At 50.7% G+C, this 20,920-nt stretch overlaps 2 protein-coding genes across 6 annotated transcripts in view; both read left to right on the plus strand.

The window, feature by feature from the left end:
- QRICH1 (glutamine rich 1) overlaps positions 1-5,592 on the plus strand; it is a 29,359-nt gene extending 23,767 nt beyond the window's left edge. For all 4 annotated transcript variants that reach the window (XM_064519058.1, XM_064519060.1, XM_064519059.1 and 1 more), the window contains one exon: positions 434-5,592. In XM_064519058.1, the coding sequence (XP_064375128.1) occupies positions 434-626 (193 nt within the window). In that variant the 3' untranslated portion in view covers positions 627-5,592. The remainder of the gene's footprint in view (positions 1-433) is intronic.
- Positions 5,593-8,236: 2,644 nt separating this feature from the next.
- Positions 8,237-20,686, plus strand: IMPDH2 (inosine monophosphate dehydrogenase 2). Of its 2 annotated transcripts, XM_064519062.1 has the most exons (15): positions 8,237-8,469; positions 8,593-8,641; positions 8,756-8,857; positions 9,373-9,447; positions 9,935-10,141; positions 12,160-12,247; positions 12,867-13,066; positions 14,130-14,220; positions 15,086-15,181; positions 16,584-16,655; positions 18,887-19,030; positions 19,269-19,413; positions 19,495-19,638; positions 20,030-20,113; positions 20,424-20,686. In XM_064519062.1, exons 1-15 carry the CDS (start codon positions 8,372-8,374, stop codon positions 20,443-20,445), a joined length of 1,617 nt encoding a protein of 538 aa, XP_064375132.1. In that variant the 5' UTR covers positions 8,237-8,371; the 3' UTR covers positions 20,446-20,686. The 2 variants fall into 2 exon arrangements, with proteins under 2 accessions (XP_064375132.1, XP_064375133.1); XM_064519063.1 differs by lacking the exon at positions 16,584-16,655 and having other exon boundaries at positions 8,239-8,469.
- The last annotated feature ends 234 nt before the right edge of the window (positions 20,687-20,920 follow it).

The raw sequence follows: 20,920 nt of genomic DNA on the forward strand, positions 1-20,920 counted from the left end.
GTTCAAATTAACTTTTAAAACAAAAATAAGCGCTTCAGAAATAGGAGGGAGCCTCAAAGGACTCATGTCTAAATTCTGATTCCGATCACTAATGTTGTACATGTTCCTCTTCATGGACGGCTCTGTAGCTAGCCTGGGTGTGAAAACACCTTATTTTTGCTTTACTCTGAAACACATTTAAGGTCAAATATTTGTTATACCTACTAGTGTGAAATAAAAATTACTTTCTTGTAGTTGACCTTGGCATGGCCCAAAAGCCGTGGGACCGCTCTTGCCCCTAGGAGTAGCTCTGTACCTACACAACAAGTACCTTTGCATGTCTCATCAGCCAGCTGTTCACTGTCAGGATTTGTGAAGCCTGAGATGAGGACATCGGTGGTGTCTCTCTCAGGGCATGCTGTTAGTCTGGTTGTTTCTGATCTTCCTCATGCAGCCCCCAGAGTGTGAAAGGCCGGAATGACACGTTTTACTTGACTCCGGAGCCAGTGGTGGCCCCCAACAGCCCTATCTGGTATTCCATCCAGCCGATCAGCAGAGAGCAGATGGAGCAGATGCTCACCCGGATCCTGGTGATACGAGAGATTCAGGAAGCTATTGCCGTGGCTAACGCCAGCACCATGCACTAAGGCATCCTTCTTGGCTCAGAAGGGGTGGGGCGGGGTGACGGGGGAGGGACAAGCAAAGATAAATTGTACAGACTTTTACACTAAAGGAGATGCCTAAGTTTTTGGTTTTTTATTGGTGTAGTTATGAAGCCCTTTTAGGCTTCTTCTCTTTAAAAGAATCTAAAGGAAAACCTACCCATTGTGTATCCTACCCAACACACCAAACTGTTGGAACCATTGGAGGCTGCATATCCCCTGCAAGCTGGGAGCTGTGGAAAGCTGCTGGTTGACTCTGTTTTTTTTATGATGTAGAAAACATGAACTACAGGATTGGCCTGGATGGCTGGGGCCTCTGTCTCCTCGGAGCCTGTACAGCCTAGAGGGCACAGAATGATGGATGGACCTGCCCAGCCAGTGGAGGAGAGGCAGGCATCTCTTCTTTTCTTGTGCTTGGACGTTAATTTGCTGTTATCTTGGAAGGAAGAGGAGAGAGTGAACTGCAATTGTGATTTATAAGAAAAAAAAAAAAAAAAGCCCAACGATTTCTATTCAGACCTTTAAGTGACATTTTTAGATGTTAAAAGTACAAACTTTACCACGCTCTTCTTTTTTGGCCTGACATTGAGGCCTTAAACCTTGAGGCTCCTGTGCCTGATGGAATTCTTGTAACATACACTTGTGTATCATATAAAGATACCACCCTGTTTCTCTTATGTATTCTTACTCTAGTTGTTTATTAAGAATGACGAGCACGTCTTTTCAACATGCCATTGAACAATGTGTCTTTATTTGGGGAAGAGTGAGCTGTGAGGGTGGGGGGGCATTATACAAAGATCAGTATGCAATCTGGTTGTTTTCATCCCTGTTTGTGCTTTCCAGCTTGAGTCCACTGGACTCCTTTCACCCCTGCAAATTAGGAAGGTAGAAGGGGATTAACTTCTGTCGAAGGACCTGGATGTCTGCTTGCTGATGGAAGCTTAGTGTCAGGCTAGGAACATGGAATCTGCGATACCAGATCAGACCGTCGGTCTGTCCTGGTGTTCTGTGGCCAGCGTGTGAGGCTTCACTCCTAGGTAAATCCTCCTCTCCCCACTTTTACAAATGCAGTGCGCTAGCTGCATGGTGGAGGGGTTCTGGAGGGGAAAAGGCCTGCCAGGAGCAGCATGTGGCTCACTCCTGCCATGTAAGAGCTTTTTCACAGTTTTTAATGCAGCTGTGTAGCTTCAGGCATTGTTCATGATCATAAACCCAACCCTACAGCCTTGCTGCATCTTAAATGGTTGCTGTATTTTATATCATTAACAAATAGTCTGCTCTTTTGAGGCCAGCAGGTAGCCAGTTGTGCTTGAAATGGGAGATCGCTCTAGCCAGGCTTGTTATTTGTGCCACCAGCTTCTTGGATGTGGAGAGGTGACTCTGCTTCTTGAACTTGTCTTCCCTGCTTCTCCATCTCATATGTCCCTTCCCCATTCCAAAATATATATATATAAATATGTACTACAGTAAAAGAACTTAAACTTGTGTACAGGCAAACAACTTTTTTGAAGCTTCTGTTGAGCAGCACCTGTCTGTATTGCAAAGGGAGGTCTGTCCTCCCTGGTTGCTGTGTGCGGTGTAAATCTGCACGTAGGTTAGGTTAGACCTTGACTCTGGGAGTAGCCATAATGTTGCCTGCCTCTGTGCTCTTAATCAGTGTAGAAGTGTGTGGGCCTGGAGACTTCAAGCTTGTGGTGCTTCATGTTGACGTCGGTGTTTATGAGAAAGCAGACGTGTGTAAGTTGGTTGTGAAGATGAGCAGTTTGTTCCCTATCTAGGTCTGTGCTCAGATAAGTGCAGAGAGGTAAGGTAGCAGGTAGCTGTTGCTTACTAATACCTGCACTCTAAAGTAAACTTCTAGCTTAGTCTCCCACCTCAGTTATGTGAGGGGAAAATAGTGTCAGGTTGGTACCCACATCCCAGTGGGAATGTTAGGAGGGTAGGGCCAAGCTCTGTGTAGTGCTGGCAACATGTAGCCTCCACTCAGTTCAGCTGCTGGGAGCCATCAGTTGCCTCCTGGTAGGGTGACTTTCAGGATCAGTAATCTTACTTCAGCTGTAAGAAGTCTACAATCCCTTCCCCATATTTTAGTGGCTGAAATGTCCATCTCTGGCCCTAACTTAACTATTTAAGGACATGGTTAGGGGCTAGCTCCCACTGTTCCAAGCAGCTGGGTGTGCTTGTTGCTCAGGATGCCTAACAGGCCTGCACAGGGTGGATTTCCCATTCTTTTGAGCAGTTTGTCCTGTCTTCTGAACAGAGATGTGATAACGTGAGAGAAACTGCAGACTAAATGCCTGTGTCCAAGTCCCTCTGTGTGCTCTGCAATACTGCATGTGAAATTAGCTCCAGTGTGCCTGGACTTCAGTGTGAGCCTGCTGCTTTGTCTAGCTCCACTGGAAACAGGGGGTTTTAAACTCGTCTGCCAGGTACTAAGTGTGCAAGTCACTTCATTAGGTGGCTTTGGGAGTCACCTCTTAGGCTAAGAATTGCCAGAACCTGGAATGACTTGACAGAATATTAGGGCAGTTTCAGGTTAGGGCTGAGCAGATACGATAGCTGAGCTATCTGGGGAAACAAAATTCCACATTGCCTAAAAATTCTAGATTGTGCTCTTTACTTACTACTGTTAACAGCAAAATGATCTAAAATATTAGAAGGGGAAGAATTCTGCTTGATCTTGAGGAGTATAGCTCTTAAGAGTGGGGGAACTTGGCACATAGTGAGCTGTGGAGATCTCTTAGTGATTGGGTTTGTCCTGACAAATGTTTCCATTGCTTTCTCGTTCTTCTGACATATGTAGGAGATGAATTCATTGACTTGAAAGTGGACTCGTGTACTGTTTTGTACTGTCTCATCAAAACGTCCACTGTTAGTTTCATTCCCTATTTTTAGAGACAATCGATATACTGTGACTTAAGGATTTTTTTTCTGGACGTGGCTTCTAGTCTGGCTCTCTGGAGCTAGTTGAAAAGGTACAGTATTTCTAGAATATAAATACTATGTTCTTTGATAGTGAAGAACATGATCTGTTCCCTTTTAGGGACTCATAGGAAGACGAAGACATGTGCACAGAGTAGCACAGACGAGTGCTGTGGCTTAGGGTTGCTGTCCAAGTTCTGGGAAATGTTCCCAGTCAAATGTGTAAAATAGCTTTTTAACACTTTCCTATAACCAGCTTATTTGACTGCTGCTTAAAGGGCATTCCACCTAGGCCCCAAGAGTGCCAAATTGCTAGCTGTTGTATGCGTGTATATATTAAACAAGAACTCTCCCTGCCCTTTGCCCTGTATGAGACGGAGGCTGAAAACGCATCAGTCTCTAAACTAAAGCTGAGAAAAGGCAAACTAGAGACCCTGCATTGTTGGTTTTGAACTATGCCCATCTTGTCTCTGTGGTATGAAAGGAACTGTAGAAAGCAGAGTATGACTGACTATTGTAAAGCATCTCACATTCTGACTGTAGACTTGTGTATTGTCCTGTCTCTTGACACTAATAGTGTTGCTTTCCTACAGTAACGTGTAGCCTCTTACACACTTGTCCACAGCACCATTAGATTTTCATTTATTTTTGAGAGTTCAAGCATTTTCTTTAAGTGTTAATGGCTGAAGCAGTGGAGAGCAGACTAGAGAGTTGTTCTTCACTCCTGTCTAGAGTGGCGAGTGAAGGGAACAGTCTAAGTGTAACTTAATAGGGTTGTCATCTGTTGGCTGCTTCACCCCTAGAGACCTCCTGGGCTTTAGATAGGAGACAAGGTCTGAAGCAGTTCCTAAACTATTCTGCCTTGGACCAGTGGAGGGGGGAGTGGGGGGGAAATCAGATCCCTAAATAAGAGACCTTTTTCCACACTATTGCTCCTAGGGCAGAAATTAAGGCAGTCTTGTTCTCAACTATATCAAGGCTACTTACTGTCTGCCTTGGTGTATTTAGAATGGATTAGGCCATCTTAGTCTCTGATGCAGTGATAAAAGCAGATCCAAAAGTGGTAGAAAAGAGCCCTCTGAGCATATGTGGGGTGGAAGGCTTCCTGATACAGTACTTTCTCATCCTCTTCCTTTTCTGGCCGAGTGCTGCTAAACACTAACTGACTCTGCACAGTCTAACCAAACTGCGCTCTCATCCAAGTTTAATGGCGACTTACTTGCAATTAGTGTTTGGACTCTTAAATCACTGTTAAAATGGGATATAAACTGTCTTCCACCCTATATGGGGCTTTTCTCCCCATCTTCTTGCTGGAGCTGCTCCTCTCTTAAATACTACAGGGAATGCATCTTATCCTACTGTTTCAGCCTGTTCCATTTCATTGGTGCCAATGCATAGGAAAAAGCCCTTCTCAACTGCTGGCAGTGCTAACTCAAGCATCTTCCTATCTAAAGAAGTATCTCAAAACTTCTTCTGGAAGTCTTATTGACATGCTGCCCAAAATCTCTGAAGCAATTGCTGTCCCCCCCTACTTGTTGGTTCCCTTCCGTTGTGTGGCTGAAGCTCAGCTCGCAGCATCGCAGACACCTTGTGCATGGCAGCCAAGTTTGCCTGCTTCTCTGTGTCCTTGTTTGAGCTCATCAGGATGGTGAGGCAGATTGAACCCACTTAAAGCAGCAATAAACTGGGTCTAGAACTCAAGAGGGAAGTGCAGGAGAGAACAGGGTGGAGGGGATGCCTCAGAAAGGCAGGGTCTAGTTGCAGCCCAGAGCCTCGCTTGATAATGAGTGTGCAGCCTATATGCAAAAATGTCTTGTCTGTCCCTCCCGTGTTGACCCTGGTCTAAACAGCACATGTGATTGGCATCCTGCAAAGTGACCTTCAGAACTCTCCAGTAGCTTTGCCCCGTGAGTAACTCACACTACAAATCATTTTAAAGAGATGCACTCAACTATTTTTTTAATTTAATTTTACTCTTATATTCTCTGCTCTTTGTAATCTGCTTGGAAATAAAATGTTTTTCCCTGCAGCCTTTGTTGTAGTCTGTTTGAGAACCATTAAACTTTGCCTTGTGTTTCTATTGGAACAGAAGCCAACTTGCCTGTTTACTCTTGTGCCTGTGCTGTAGCATAACAGCTGAGATCGGTGTGTGCCTCCTGGTAGGGTTTAACAAACCTTTGTTAGTGCTGTCCTTATTTAAAATTGAGGGTATGTAGACCTGTTAAACTGATCTTAGTCTGGCATGATGCCTCCAGTTCTGCTGATCCTGTGACAGGTAAAGCTCGCTCTCGAGTGCGTGCCCTTGATGGATAGTGTTTTCCTTTGAAATACTGTGTTTCTGAAGGCTCAGCCTCCTGAATAAGTACTAGCTGCTTTTTACTGTAATCTGTTTTTGGTGCGAGTCTGGACACTTAATTTACTATGAAGGACAGTGCTTTCTTATAGCTCAGTAGCCCAAACAAACTGTAAATAATGGAAAATTGCTATCTGGATTGCTGAACTCAACTCTTAGCTGAGAAGTGACCTAGGAATTACATAAAGAAGTAAAATCAGTGTGGGGATGTTATATTTTATAGTAGTTTGTAGTAGAACAAGAACTGGTACCCTGTGAAGTTCAGAGCATAGCATGACTGCAAGCAATATTAACATATGGCTGTAGGATAGAGGTTGTATCGATGCCAGTATTCAAATTAGTATATAGTAACAGGATAGTTACCAGTGTTTTGGCTTTTAATAACCTTTAAGTGATGTTGCAGATCCTTGTCACTGACCTTAAGTATACAAGGGCCTGTTTTTCTTAGTTACATGAGAGCCACTGGAAGCTCAACATACTCACTTTGCTGTCAGGAATATGTATCCTTACACTAAGGCATGCATGTTCCTTTCCTGCTAGAAACAAAACCACAATCTGACAGGAAACAACTGTAACTTTTAGAAACTGCAGCCTCAATTCTGTACAGATTAGTTCTGAAACCAAACTTGCCATGCGAGAGTCATGCTGTTATCCTGAGCATTTTTCACTCATTATTTTTCTTCCCTATAAATGTGAACATATACACCAAAAGCTTAGCTAAACTGGTCCCTCTCCAAACCGAGTCTTCTGGGAGAGCCCTCTTGGGACCAAAGCATGTTAATCCAACCTACAGGATCGAACCTGACCAACTAAGCTTGCAGTATACAAGGGCCACTTCCTTCTGAAGAGTGCAAGAGGCCTGAACAGACCTCTCTCCCCATCTCCTAATGTGAGTAATACTTAGGTTTTCATAAAGCTACCTGCAGATCTTTGGACAAGGATTTAATCTACTGCAGTAAGAAATAGTTGAATATTTGGGAATACCATTCTGTAATATCCTGAACTTCTTTATTATAAATACTTAGTTGCCTTGAAGAGACTGCCATAGAAGTGCAGGGTGAGAAGGGCGCTCTCATCATCTCTGAGGTCAGATCAGGTACCTCAAGACATGGCAAACCACCGGAGATGCTTGTGGAACAGCTGTAGGTACGTGGTCTATAGTTTAGAAAGTTTTCCAGATGCTCGAATGGATTGCAGTGAGGAGAAGCATTTCATCCTAGTCTTGGCATGCCTGGAAAATGCTGATCACCATTTTCTGAAACAATCCTCTAATGTAGAGCCGTGTTTACGCCCTTTCTTCTCCTGCAGACACAGTTCTTTCCTATTTCTGCTGTTGCTTTTCTCTGAAGTCTACCTGCCCCTCCGTGGCACATGCAGTAAGGTGCTATACTGAGGTCTCGCCAGTACGAAGTACAGTGGAATCGTCCTCTTTAAAGCATTTGTTTATATGGCTGGGGTGATGGTTTGGGGGAAGGGGGGCTTGTATAAGGCTAATGCCCTGTTTGGGATCACCTCGGATCCTCTCCAGCAGTGCTGCTGCCCTGTCGCAATGCCGTTTTGTATTTGTGCCTTTCGTTTCCATCCCTTTGCTAGAGCAGTGCTTTGCTCCTGCCTCTTGAATTTCCATCATTTTTGCAGGTTTCTGACTTAGCATAAGTTGCTTTTAACTCTGGTAGTGTGGTCCAGCTTAGCATCAACCACAAATGTGACAAGCGTGTGCTCCACTCCTCCTCCTGAAGCTGTCAAAGTACTGGTGTTGGATCGATACTCAGCTGGCTGGACCCCACTGGCAGTATTACCCTGTGCCATGGTTATCCAGAGCTAGTCCTTTTTAGGTGCTTTTCTAAGTGTGTTTCTTATAATCCAGGTCATGCTTGTGTGAGCAAAGTAGAGGAAGCCATACAGGCCTGTACTGGCGCATAATGGGAGTTAGCCTATCTCCTCTATGCTGCCCTTCCTCTGAACTGGCTGCTTGCTTGCAGAAAGGCTTGCTGTAACTCCCCCCATCCGTGTTTATCCCGGGCCGGGGTGTCCGGCTGTTTCCTAAAACCTTCCTTGGTGGTCGAGGTTTAGGTGTAAAGTGCCGAGAGGCTGGGGCACCTTGGCTGGCCTCCCCTCGGGCCGCCCGCGGGTCCTGGGGGAGGGTGGCTGCCGTGGGAAGGAGTAAGGGGATTCACTCATTAATTAACGGGTTCGTTAATGCCAGCGCGTGTCCCCAGGCGGGCAGGAGGGGACCTCTGGGCGGCGCAGCCCGCGGCTGGGCGGCCCCGCGGCCATGGCGGGGGAGGAGGGGGGCGGGGCGCCCCCTTCCGGGCACCGCCTTCCGGCGGGCCGCTCTGGGCCGCGCTCTCGCTGGGCGGGCGCGGGCTGAGCCCTCGCGGCCGCCGTCGGGGCGCGGCCTGCGCTCGGGGGCGCGCGGCGCGGCGGTGCACGCGGCGGCGGCGGCGGCGGCGCCATGGCGGACTACCTCATCAGCGGCGGCACCGGCTACGTGCCAGACGACGGGCTCACGGCGCAGCAGCTCTTCAGCTGCGGCGACGGGCTCACCTACAAGTGAGGGGGCCGGGCCGGGGGGCTGCGCGGCGCGGCGCGGGGCCGGGCCGGGCCGCGGCGGGGGCTGCGCGGGGCCGGGCCGCGGCGGACCCGCTGACCGCTCTCCCTTTCCGATGCCCCCAGTGACTTCCTCATCCTCCCGGGCTACATCGACTTCACGGCGGACCAGGTGGTGAGTGCAGCGGGGCTCCCGCGTGCCCCCCGCCCCCCCGGGGCGGCGGCGGCGGCGGGTCGGGGCTCCCCTGGCGGAGCCGCCGCGTCGCTCACGCGCTGCTCCTCTCCCAAGGACCTGACCTCGGCGCTGACCAAGAGGATCACCCTGAAAACGCCGCTGGTCTCCTCCCCCATGGACACGGTCACCGAGGCCGGCATGGCCATCGCCATGGCGGTGAGTGCCCGCGGGGCGCCAGGGGCACCTCGGCATTTATTTCGGCCAGCCGCTGGGTCGCGGCGCACGAGCGCCGGTCGCCGTGGGCGTCCCGCGGTGCCAGCTGCGCTCCCTGCTCCCAGATGCTTTCTGTTGGTTTTATCAATGTTTACCTTAGCCGCGTGGCCTTTCGCTGCTGTGTTTGTGCCCTGCGAAGGCAGGGGGAGGTAAATGCCTTGTGATGCGCACACGTATCTGCTGTTTAATCACCTAAATGCTTGCGAGAACAGGCTGGAGCCTTGTCAGGATAAGCAAGTGCCTTGTGCTTGTCCTTGTCGTCCCCCGAGGCATTGGGAAGGGAAGTCGTGCCTGCGGACGGACAGTCTGTGTGCTGCCTAGTTCTTGTGTGAAGGCTTTCAGGACTGGCTCCTTGGGGGTGGTTTCGTTTGGTCTGCTCTCTCTGTCCAGTTGTCGGATTCGCTTGATAAAGGGTTGGGCCTTTTTTCGGTGACTTAGAGCCTCCTTTGCGTTCCCAGCTCACAGGGGGAATCGGGTTCATCCATCACAACTGCACCCCGGAATTCCAGGCCAATGAGGTGCGGAAGGTGAAGGTAAGTGACCGAAATGGCAGCGGTGACCTGCGCTTACGGAGCACTTCACGGAGGTGGGCAGCGGGTTTTGGCTCCACTAAAGAAGCTGTGAGATAAGCTGTAACTGTGAGAGGAGACCGTTGATGTCTGCTAGGTCTTGGTGCTTCAGAACAGATGTGGTTGCCCACACAAACCTCTTGTATGTTAGGCATTACCCCACATGCAGCTTGGGACTTGAGAACTGTGGCCAGGCCTCCTCAGTGGGGGGGGGGATAGTCCCTGTAATCTCAGAGAGGAGGTTCGTCTGGGAACTCCTGGGAATCAAATGCTGCTTGGGCGAGCCAGGGTGCTGTTTTGTGAGTCATCCTGTTGGTGAACATCTGCCCAGAGTGGGTGAATTGCAGACCTTTGTGACCATGTGGCCACAGTAGCTCTCAGGCGTGCGTCCTGCTTCTGCTCAGTCTGGCTGTGCTGGTTGTCCTGTCTGCTGAATCCATTTCTTTTTTAGAAATACGAGCAAGGATTCATCACAGACCCCGTGGTGCTGAGCCCCAATGACAGAGTGCGAGACGTGTTTGAAGCAAAAGCTCGTCACGGATTTTGTGGGATTCCCATCACAGACAACGGGAAGATGGGAGGGAAGCTAGTTGGGATCATCTCATCTCGTGATATCGACTTCCTGAAAGAGTCAGAGCATGACTTGCCCCTTGGTGAGGTGAGAAGGGCTGGTGAACAACTGGTGGATGTGAGCATTAAATGGCTTGTGATACGGAAAAGGATTAATGCGTGGCTGTGAGGGTACGGTGCCAGCTGGAAGCAGCAGGTGCCACGTTGGCTCTGCTGGGTTGGTCTTTATTTTAGTCCCAGGGCTGGAGTATCTCCTTCACTTATGTTCTCTTCGTGAGTCTTGCAGAGGGTTTGCAGATAAAAGAGAGAGGCTGTGCAGTTAGCGTGTGTGCATGACCGTGGGGTTTTCTTTCAGTGTCGTGGGAACAATCCTCCTCTCCACAGCTGGTGCTCTCCCTTGGTTCGGTAGCTCCTGCTATTCCTGGTTGCTGCCGTTGTCCCAGCATTGGCCGGGGCTGTAGCTGCACTCTGTAGAGCAGGTCCTCCAAGTGCTGGTCTTTCTTTGCGGGACTACCTTTCCCTTTGTGCCTCCTATTATTTAGGAACTAGGCTATTTACCCTTTAAAATAATTCCCTGAGCTTGAAGACTGATAGTTTAGCTTTTATAATGCTACAGAAATACCCTCTTTCAGAAGTACGTTTCTTCCGTGCAGGTGTTGATTTCTGTTACTTTTGGTGTTTGTGTTACATGAGCTGTGTAACTGTAGATCTGCGGCATTGTCAGATTACACTAATGGTGCTTCTCAGTCAGCCTCTGCTCTTGACTTGGGACTATTCTTAGCTCTTGCTGACCAGACCTGGTATCACATGCTCTTCCCTGTTCGCTTTGAAATTGCCTATAAATATCCCTAACAGGAGTCTTAATACAGGAGCGGGTTATAAAAGTTCACATGGCCCTTTGAAGTGAGGCTCCCCCATTCAGAAGAGCCAGATAAGAATCTTGCCTCATCCTTTGCGTGGATCACTCAGCACTGCAAAGCTGGAAGCTTGCTCATGTTATTGTTTGATGCTTACCTCTGTCACCAGACAAAGCTAAGGAAATGGATGGTCTCTTAGATCTCTTCCCACTCGCAGTCCAGCAGTGACCTTGCTGACTTGTTCATTGCCACCCTGTTAAATACAGAGGTCTCCTGCGGCTGAGGAAGCTCCTGGACCCCACGGACTTAGGGAGTGTATCAGGATATTTCTGGGATTTCTCAGGTTCTTCCCGAGATGTGTGTTTTGTCAGAAACAGGGTTCTGGGTGGAAGTGGGCTGGGTGAACCTCTTCCCTCCTGCTGTTCTTGTGGTAGAAGGGACCTCCGGAGGTCTCATCTCTCATCCAACCTCCTGCTCAAACCGGGTTTGGCTGGAGCAGGTTTCCTGGGTCTGTGTCTGGTCGAGGTTTCAGTGTCTCCAGGCATGGAGACTTCACTGCCTCTCTGGGCCTCTGATCCAGTGTTTGCCCACCCTCATGGTGAACGCTTTTTTTCCGTATATCAAGTCAGAATTTCACGTTCCAGCTTGTGTCCTTTGCCCCGTACCTTTCCACTGCATTTCGGTTCTCGTTTGTCAGAGTGAATGTGGGTGAGCGTGTTTGTTTGGATTCAAAAGATTCCTTTGCCCTGTTGACCTTCCCAGCAGCCGTGGGCTATTCTGAGCAGAGCCCTTCCAGAGTCTGTGTGCTGGGGACTGCTGCCTGCAAACAAGCTTGGGGACGGGAGGTGTTTTTGCCCAACAGCATGGGACTGTGGAGGTACCTCCAGCCCTTATTTGCCTGTGCCCTATTAAAAAGCAGGGCTGTTTGGGTGATGTTCCAAACAAGGGTCATCTGGGAGTCCTCCCTTGCTTCCAGGTGCTCTCCCTCAGCTTGCTGAGGCCCACTGTCATCTCCGTTTTCAGTACTGTAGTGGGTTTGGGGGCTGCGCATGACAGATTCCATCTGGTAGCTGCTTGCATGGAGACAGGGTGGTGTAGGCTGTGTGTTTCTGGAGGTGCGTTGCTGTGCTGCAGCCTCCTTTGTCTGCAGAGCGCTCCCACAAGGCTGCTTTGGGGTATTTTGGGTGGCAGAAGCTTTTCAGATCGGTGCGAAGGAGTTTTGGTGACTCTGTCTCCTCCCTCCCACTAGATTATGACAAAGCGGGAAGATCTTGTTGTGGCCCCAGCTGGAGTAATGTTGAAAGAAGCAAATGAAATTCTGCAAAGAAGCAAAAAAGGTACCTATGGGTGTCTACGTGGCACAACGGAGAGTTGTGGAAGCACTGTCTTGGGAGCAGTAGTGAGTGAAATGTGGGCACGCATCTGTGCGTGGGTGGAACATGGAAGGGCCACGTGCCAGTGTGAGAAAAGGACGGTGAGGAGAGACAGTGCTCAAAGCCCTGTGCCAGAGTACAGAGTTCACATGCGTTCATCTCGGACCTGTTTTGAAGCTCAGGGGTGCTTGGCAACCCAGGAGCTCAAAAGCTGCAGCTTGTCCAGCCACACGTCTTCAGTTTTGTATCCTTTGCATTTTGGCACTCAGCACAGCTCTGTGAGGGTTTGATAGCAACTTTAACACAGTATCAGATATCTAACTAATAAAAAAAGCTGCACTTGTTCTATGATCAGTTTGAACATACCGAGTCCTTTCCCAGTCCTCCAGATTCCTTGTTCTGTTCCCTGAGTCAGGGCTGCTGGCATCTGTGACTGAAACAAGACTGGGTAATGTAGCCTTGAGTCTCTGTCACGCACCTCTGTTTGGGTTCCTGCCTGATGCTCCTGGTCTGCTGTGCTGCTCTGGACTAACATCTGCCTCCTGCAGAGGTTTGCAGTGATGTGCTTTCTGTTTGTTTCAAGGCAAGCTGCCGATCGTCAATGAGGATGATGAGCTAGTGGCTATAATCGCTCGCACGGATCTCAAGAAGAACCGGGACTACCCTCTGGCTTCTAAGGATTCCAAGAAACAGCTGCTCTGTGGTGCTGCCATTGGGACCCACGAAGATGACAAGTACCGGCTGGACCTCCTTGTGCAGGCTGGCGTAGATGCCGTAGTTCTGGTGAGCTGCCTGCCCGCTTTGGTGCTGGCCTGATGGGTTTGGTGGGTTGAGGATCCTATTTGAATGAATCCGTTTGACACAGGGATAGCAGTGCTGCAGTTACTATTTTCAATGCAGATCTCTCTGCTTTAAGAACGTGACAATTTGTTGATCTCTGCATCTCAAATTGAGATTGGAGTCTTCAAATAAGAAGGGTTCCACTTGCCCAAGAGCTTGTTTGGGAGTATGTAGGGTGCAAGAAAGTCTTGAAGGCTGAGTAAAGAAATGCTATCAGTTAACACAGAGTCTTCTACAAATGCTTCTTGCCCTCTGACACCATCCTCTCTGATTGATGGTCCTGACTAGCTTTGCAGAATAGCGTGTTTGACTTCTTACAGTTTTCCTTAAACTGCTCAGTATTTGTTACTATGTTACTCTCTTAATTGCTTGATATGATACTCAGGGTTGCAGACCTGGAGCAGTCAGCCCACAGCTGTTCTGCTAGTCTCCACATCTGGTCTGTAAGCTTTCAGGCACAGCAGTCACTGCCTATGTTAGCACATCATTTTCTCATCGATCGTTAGCTTGCAAGTCCACCATCCTCTGAGAACATGGCTGAGCAGTGTTGCAGCTGGAAATGTTTAACAGACACTGCTAGTAAGCTGGATCACTGAGAACTGACAGGACTCGAGTGCTAGGTAGTCGATATCTGGTATTTCAGCTGTCCTGGTGCACAGCAGGGAGAAATGTATCCCCCCTCCTGCCCTTCTCTGTTTCACAGGGAATATTCATGGTTCCACCTGTAGTCTGAGACAGGGCTGGTGGCATCCTGTTGGCAGCGCCAGCCACTTCTTCCTGCTGCCTGCAGCCAGAGGTGCTGCATGAGGCCTACTGTATGAGGCAGGGCAAGCTGCAGGATTTAATGGCTATTACTGAAGTCTCTAAGATAGACTGCCTCGTGTAGGATATTACTGACTTGGCAGCCGCCTTAGCAGAGAGCCCAGTAGGCAGAGTGAAGATCCGAGGATCCTCCAGAGCTCTACTGCAGAAACCCTGGTTTAAATGGTTTTTCTTTCTCTTGCAGGATTCCTCTCAGGGAAACTCCATCTTTCAGATCAATATGATTAAATATATTAAGGAGAAATACCCTAACCTACAAGTTATCGGAGGAAATGGTATGAATCTGTCGAAGACTCTTCTTGTTTCTAAAGTGTGTTTGCTTCTTAGACGTAGATGGAGCTGCAGGGATGTGAATTAGACGTTCCTCTTGTTGAATGTCTGTGAACTTAAAAGTGGTTTCTTCAGGCGTGTGGAACAGAGCAAGGCCACTCTGCAGAGAAGTGCCCTGCTGTTGCCACTCTGTTGCAAATACTTGAAACCTTTGTTCTGCAGCACAGTGCACTGTAGCGCCTTACACTTCAGCCTCTGTTACACCAGTTCAAAATCTTTAAAATTATGGATAATTGTAATATTGAGTGTTGCTCTATGTGGAAATCTAATGGAAATTTTCCCTGCCGCTTGACTGTAGAGTTCAGCAGTTCTTGTCTTTACCTGGTTAGCGTGTTACTGGTGTTGCTATTAACCTGTGCTCTGCCCTCACTGCCTGGTGTGGCCCAAAGCGTTTGGCACCATGTGCTGACCTCTGCCACCTTCCTGGTTATCACCTGCAGGCTCTTCAGCCTCTGGATTCTGTGAAAAGTCCACCACTTTGAGACACTCAAAGTCCAGTGTGATGCCGCTGAAAATAGGGCTTTGTGGGAACAGCCATGGGAAACTGCGGCCTTTGGTTGTAACTGTGTTACAGAGTAGCCTAAAAGGCCAATGTCTTCCCATCCGCCAGGGCCAGCTGGCGCTGAAACTAACCCTGCTTTTGCAGGTAGGCCCGGCAGCAGTGAACAGTGAGGCCCGGGCTTTGACGCGGGTGTGCAGCTGCCACCCTGGGTAGGGGATAGTTGCAGCCGTGAGGGCACAGACCAGGGCAGAGTGGTGTCGTGTGCAAGTCTGCTTGTCTCTCTTCAAACGAGTTTCTGCTCTCCACAGTTGTGACTGCTGCTCAGGCCAAGAACCTCATTGACGCAGGGGTCGATGCCCTGAGAGTCGGGATGGGCAGTGGCTCCATCTGCATCACGCAGGAAGGTGAGAGAGATCAGCTATCTCCTAAGTAGGTTGAAGACATCTGTTCAGTAGAGACTCTCTGCTGAAAGGCAGCATAGCTGGGATGGACTTCTCCCGTTGTAAAGGCAACGTCTAACAGCAAGCGGTCTTTTACCCCCTCTGTCCAGGACGCTCTCATCACTTGGGTCAAACCTCTGGGGTTGCAGCAGCAGCAAAGGCCAGTACTGACCGAGACTGAGTAGAGCAGGTGTGGCACACGCGGCTTTGCCCAGAGGAGCCACAGCGGCTCCTGGCTAGTGTGAGATGGGGTCGAGGGCAGCTCTGCACTGAGAGGGACTTCCCGGATCTCCAGTGTTGACAGCCATGGGGATGGGTTTAACTCGCCAAGCTGTCTGTGCTCCCCTTCCCTCTGGCAGCAGTGTGCATGATGCTTAAGTACTGGTCTGCTGGGCTTGATGCCTTCCTGCAATTTCCAGGCTGAAACAGGATTTCTGGCCCTTGTCTCTGCAGTTAGCTGGAGCCTGTGCTGAGCAGAGGCAGTATCACCCTTAGCTAAAAGGTGGAGAGGGGTGTGCCCTACTCAGCCAGAGGGCATGGCCTGGAGGAAGACCTCTGTGAGGACGGAGACTCGGTCTTCATGTTTTGAACCTGGCAGATGAGGCGAGGTGCTGCAGCCTGCAAACACAGCTCCTCCCTGCTTTGCTCCTTGGTCCTTGCCACAGGAGGCAGCAAGACAGCAGCCGATCGCTGAAGGCGGTACATTAGCGCTCTGCCAATGCCAGCATGGAGCCTAAGAGCAGCCCTGGAACTAGACTGTGTTCTTGCTTTGCCTGCCGTGGGTGCGCTGGCTGCAGGGGATTTCCCTGTCAGGACAGTGTGTCTCAGGTGACCTTTACTGAGGAGTTGCTGTGTCTTTGGCTGTCTCCCAGACAGCGCTTGGACCGAAGCTTCCATAGTAGGAGCAGAACGAGGAGGTGTCCGCCCCTGGGTCTGACCTAGAGGGCTCAGGACGTGCGCTGTTTTGCAGCATGGCGAATGTCTCCAGAGGATGCTTCTCTTGGGTGCTGTGGGAGGTGGGGCTGGGTGCTTATTTGGGGGAAGGAGGAGAGCAGAGAGCACAGCACGTAACAGGAGACACGGGTGCAAAACTCTCTTAGCCACAGCTTCCCAGGTCTTTGCCCTCTTAGAGCAAGAACGCTGGCTCTTGGGGTTAGCAGGGCTCCCTCTCTGGATGGCTGCTGGGGTAGGGCGAGCATGCGCTGTGCCCAGGGACTGGCCTCTGGTTTGCCTCGGGCTAGGAAAGGATTGCAAAGTCAGCTCTGTCCCACACCGTATGCTCTGCCTAGTAGCAGGTCACTGCTGGGGCCCTTTGTTCTGCTGCTGTTCTTCTGTCTCTAAAATGTGTGTGTTTGTTTTTGTTTAGCTGCTCCAAAGATCCCTCCAGACCTAAAGTCCCACAGCCCCAAATGCCCTTCTACTGTCACGGGCACCTATAGTAAGTCACTTGCCCTGTTCCCAACCCTAATTATGTGTCTTGAAGCAGGACCCTGATTTGGCTGCACATGGCCCTACTGCTTGTTTGAGAATAATTTAGCTGTAGATGCACTTGGGGTTTTGTGGCTTTGGATACTGGTTTTGAATCTGAAATTCAAACTGAGAAGCCTGTCTGAGTTCTTAAAGCAGGGTCTGAACTACCAAGGCTGAGGGCATTCAGGCCTGTCCACCTTCCATTCCAAAATCCAGTTCAGGAGCCCGACTTTCCAGCTGCATCTTCTGGGTCTCTAGCTGGGTGCACACCTGCTGACCCAGTGCTGGGAGATGATCCCTGAGCAGTCCTTGATCCTGCTCTAAATCTGGCCCCAGTTGTGGGGAAGTTGTGCACTGGCTAAGCTTTACTTGAAGCTAGCTCCCCTGGGGTTAAAAAAGGACTTACCTGTGTGTGGCCAACTTGGCAGCTGTGTACCAGAACCACATCTTTCCCCACTGACTTCTTCCCCTGCCCAGCACAGGGTGCAACTTTGTCTGATCTGTACTTTTCTGATGCTACTAGATCAAGCAGACATCCAAGCTGAGTCTTGGTTTTTGCCCTTTCTCTTAGTTTTGAAGAACCTCACAGGGAAAGAGTTTTCCATTGCAGATCCTGGTCTAGTGTAGCAGTTGATCTTGTAGGGTCACCCTTTGCAGATATGCTAAAAAAGACAAACCATCACCCTGACTACTTGGTGTGTGTGTGCGTGCGCTCTGAACCTTGCTTGGGAAGCCTGCACTTCCTTCAAAGCTGTGGCACTGGGCCCCGGGAGAGTCAGCATGGCATGATGCTCCCAGGAGCCCTGAGCCAAGCTGTTCGTTAAAGGGCTGGTCTCCGTGGTCGCTGCTGTGAGGTCTCTGCAGGCCATATTCCCTGGGGAGAGAACGGCACAATCCTGTAGGCTCAGGGCTCTGGTCCTCTGAGATCAGGTCCTTCCTTCTACAGGGATCTCTTCCCTCGCAGCATTTGTGACCTCAATGTGGCCTTTCGCACCGTGGTGCCAAGTGAGACCATCTCTTTAAGACTAACGGCATTCATGTTACTGCTGGCAGACAATTCCTGGCTGGCTGAGTCCTAGCTTGATGCAGAGTTTTGCTCAGTTAAAATCAGTTCTTTCATCATCTCCACCTGGAGTCTGGCTTTGCTCTCTGAGCAGCTGCTGCTGAGCCCCGGGAGCAGGGTGCTCACAGACTCCAGGTCTTGGCAGATCTCTCTGTCGGGGTGTGCGCTGCCAGTGCTGCTCCTGGGCAGGCTAAACAACACCTGAAGTTTGCACTCTGAAGTACTAATCTTGCATGCCTATAATCTTATCTGGTGTTTCAAACTAACTGACTGGAGAAAAGGCTTCCAGTTAATTGTGGGGAGGGGAAGCCTCCAGGAGAGAGGCTTATCTTGGCATACGTGCATGCCTGTGGCTGACAAATGTGTTACAAGACGTGTCCTGTGATGGTTTCCCCTCAAGCCTTTCCAGGTACAATGGAAAGCCTCTAACTGCTAGTGACTGGGAAGAGCGGCTAAATCCAAGACTAGTAACTTTTCCCTATGGGGCAGCTAAACTTAAGAGTCCTTGCTACACTGCAGGGCAGGAACATAAATTATTTCCCGCAAGCCATCAAATCCTCCTGCCCATTTCCTTTCCCACTGCTGCATGTGTGTCTGTGTGTGTGTGTGCAGATAGATTATATATATATGTATATGTAAAAATATGTATATATACATATATCAGCTCTCTCCCAGCCAGCTGCCTTTCCATGCAAGAGACGCATCAGACAGCTGCTGAGTATACAGAGAAGGTTCTGGCACTGCTAGGAAAGAGCAAATGGTGGGACATGCCAACATGCTAGGGATGCTCTGGAGAGAAGCTTTTGGAGTTTGTTCCGCTTCCTTCCTGAGCTCCCCGCACATCTGCTGTGCGCCAGGATGAGCCACAAGACTTGGCTGATCCCAGGCACTCAAAAAATAACCCCAGTCCCAAGGTCACCTACAGCTTTTGGAGTCGAGGGCCATGAGGACGTCCCAGCAGGCGTCTCCTGGGCATCTGCTTCTCTTGCAACTCGGCCTAGGGAAGAAGCATCCAGGGATTTGCGTGTTCCCGAGTGCTGGAGCATGTGTGTGCTGGAAGCCTGAAGGGCCTGCTGGGGAGGGGAGGAGCTGCAGTGTGGGAGCTGACCCTCTTCCTGCTCTCTCCCCGCCTGTAGTGCTGGCGTGCGGCCGCCCCCAGGCCACAGCGGTGTACAAGGTATCCGAATATGCCAGGAGATTTGGAGTCCCAGTGATTGCAGATGGAGGGATCCAGACTGTTGGGCACATCGCAAAGGCCCTCGCGCTCGGCGCCTCCACGGGTGAGCAGAGCATTGAGCAACTGGGTCGCTCGTGTTGTACTGCGTAGCAGGAAATCCCCTAGGATGGGGCTCCGGATAGCATTGGACTTCGCTGGGTACAAGTGTGGGTGGCTGTGGGCACGGAGGTGTCCAGCCCAGTACAGGGTGCTGTGCCTGGGGGCACCAGGTTGCCCTGCGGGTTTTGCAACCACAGCTCGCCTGCTGCTGACGTGCTGCTCTTGGTGATTTCTTGCGCTAGTGATGATGGGCTCTCTCCTGGCTGCCACCACGGAGGCCCCGGGCGAGTACTTCTTCTCCGATGGAATTAGGCTGAAGAAATACCGCGGCATGGGCTCACTAGATGCCATGGACAAGAACTTGGGCAGCCAGAACCGGTATTTCAGGTTAGAGATGGTGCTTTGGGGCAGCAGGTCAAGCTTTTGGGGCCTCTCTGCTTCATGAACTTTGTTTTCACCCCCATGCAGTGAGACGGACAAAATCAAAGTGGCACAGGGCGTCTCCGGGGCAGTGCAGGACAAGGGCTCTATCCACAAGTTCATTCCGTACCTGATTGCTGGGATCCAGCATTCCTGCCAGGACATTGGTGCCAAGAGCCTGACCCAAGTTCGGTGAGTGCTGCTTCTTGCTTGCACTTTGGTTAGGGCACAGTACTGCCATTTAGGGTCTCAGGGCAAGCTTCCCCAAGCCACGCTGCAGTGTTTGGCACCATCCAGCCTCCCTGTAGCCCCTCTTCCCTTGTCTCCAGTGGGTGCTGTGGGATGGACTTGCCAGCCCCAGGGATGCAAATGAGGAATATGGTCCCTTGCAGCATATTCTGCTGGCCTGGGCCTGAAACACTGGGCTGTCTCATGCTGCCTGGCTCTTAGAAGCGCAGCAGAGATCATCTTGGCCTCAGCTGGTAGAACCAGCGTCTGTCTGGTCTCAGTGCTCCGGTTGCTTGTGTGTCAGAGCACTCTCCAGGCTCTGGCTGACCTGTGACCAAGTGTCCTCCCTCTTCAGAGCCATGATGTACTCGGGAGAGTTGAAATTTGAGAAGAGGACGACGTCTGCCCAGGTGGAAGGAGGGGTTCACGGTCTCCATTCGTAAGTGCTCCTGCCGATGCTGCCGTCTCCCTGGGCTGGGTGTGCGAAGCAGCTTAGTGCCGTTGTGCCATGCTTGTTGTCTGGCCCTGGCCAGCATTCCTCCTGCCCTCCTGCAAGAGGGCCCAAGTGGAGGAGCTGCTGCTTGCTGCCATTGTGCTGGGACCAGCCTGTCCCTTCCCCACCGTGGCCTGGCAGGCCAGCGGCTGTTCCTGACTGGGCCATTGGTCCCTTCCGTGGGACAGATGTGTCAGTGAAAGGGCTTTCTGGTTTGCTGCCTCTGGAGGCTCCCCTCACTCCCCTGTCCTCACAGGTATGAGAAGCGCCTCTTCTGAAGGAGGTCCATCCGTGTCTTGTCATCGTGCCACTCAGCCCTGTGCCACCCCGCACAGGAGCTGCTCTTGCTGCAGAAGTGCCATTGCTCTGTGGGCTGCCTGGAGCCCCCCCGTGTCCGTTGGCTGCTTCACCACCACCTGGGAGGGCCCGCCAGCCACCCAGGAACTGTGCTCCTGGGCTGGCGCCTGGAGCCTTGCAAGTGTTGGCCGTGTTTTACAATAAAAAAGGAAAAGATGTGCAGTTGGCATGTGTCTGGATTCCAAGGTGATGAGCGCCGAGTCAGCCTGGAGCCCCTCTACCCTCTGTGCTGTGCTTACCCGTTCTTCCCTGTCTCTCCTTTTCCTCTTCCCACACCCCCAGGGTGCCCTCCATGCAGTACGTGGTGCTGCAGGTAGCACCCTTGAACAGCAGAGAGGTTACTGGCATGATCCAGATCCGTGGGCTTACTCAGATGCCACCTTCCCCTCCTCTCTG

The sequence above is a fragment of the Dromaius novaehollandiae genome, chromosome 12 (assembly GCF_036370855.1).
Source record: "Dromaius novaehollandiae isolate bDroNov1 chromosome 12, bDroNov1.hap1, whole genome shotgun sequence".
NCBI classification, from domain to species: domain Eukaryota; kingdom Metazoa; phylum Chordata; class Aves; order Casuariiformes; family Dromaiidae; genus Dromaius; species Dromaius novaehollandiae.

Bases quoted from the DNA above. Each gene is read 5' to 3' on its own strand.
- IMPDH2 (XM_064519062.1), top strand. From the start codon at position 8,372: ATGGCGGACTACCTCATCAGCGGCGGCACCGGCTACGTGCCAGACGAC. The intron at 10,142-12,159 runs GTGAGAAGGGCT...CCCTCCCACTAG, and splicing joins ATGACTTGCCCCTTGGTGAG to ATTATGACAAAGCGGGAAGA. The intron at 20,114-20,423 runs GTAAGTGCTCCT...CTGTCCTCACAG, and splicing joins GGGGTTCACGGTCTCCATTC to GTATGAGAAGCGCCTCTTCT.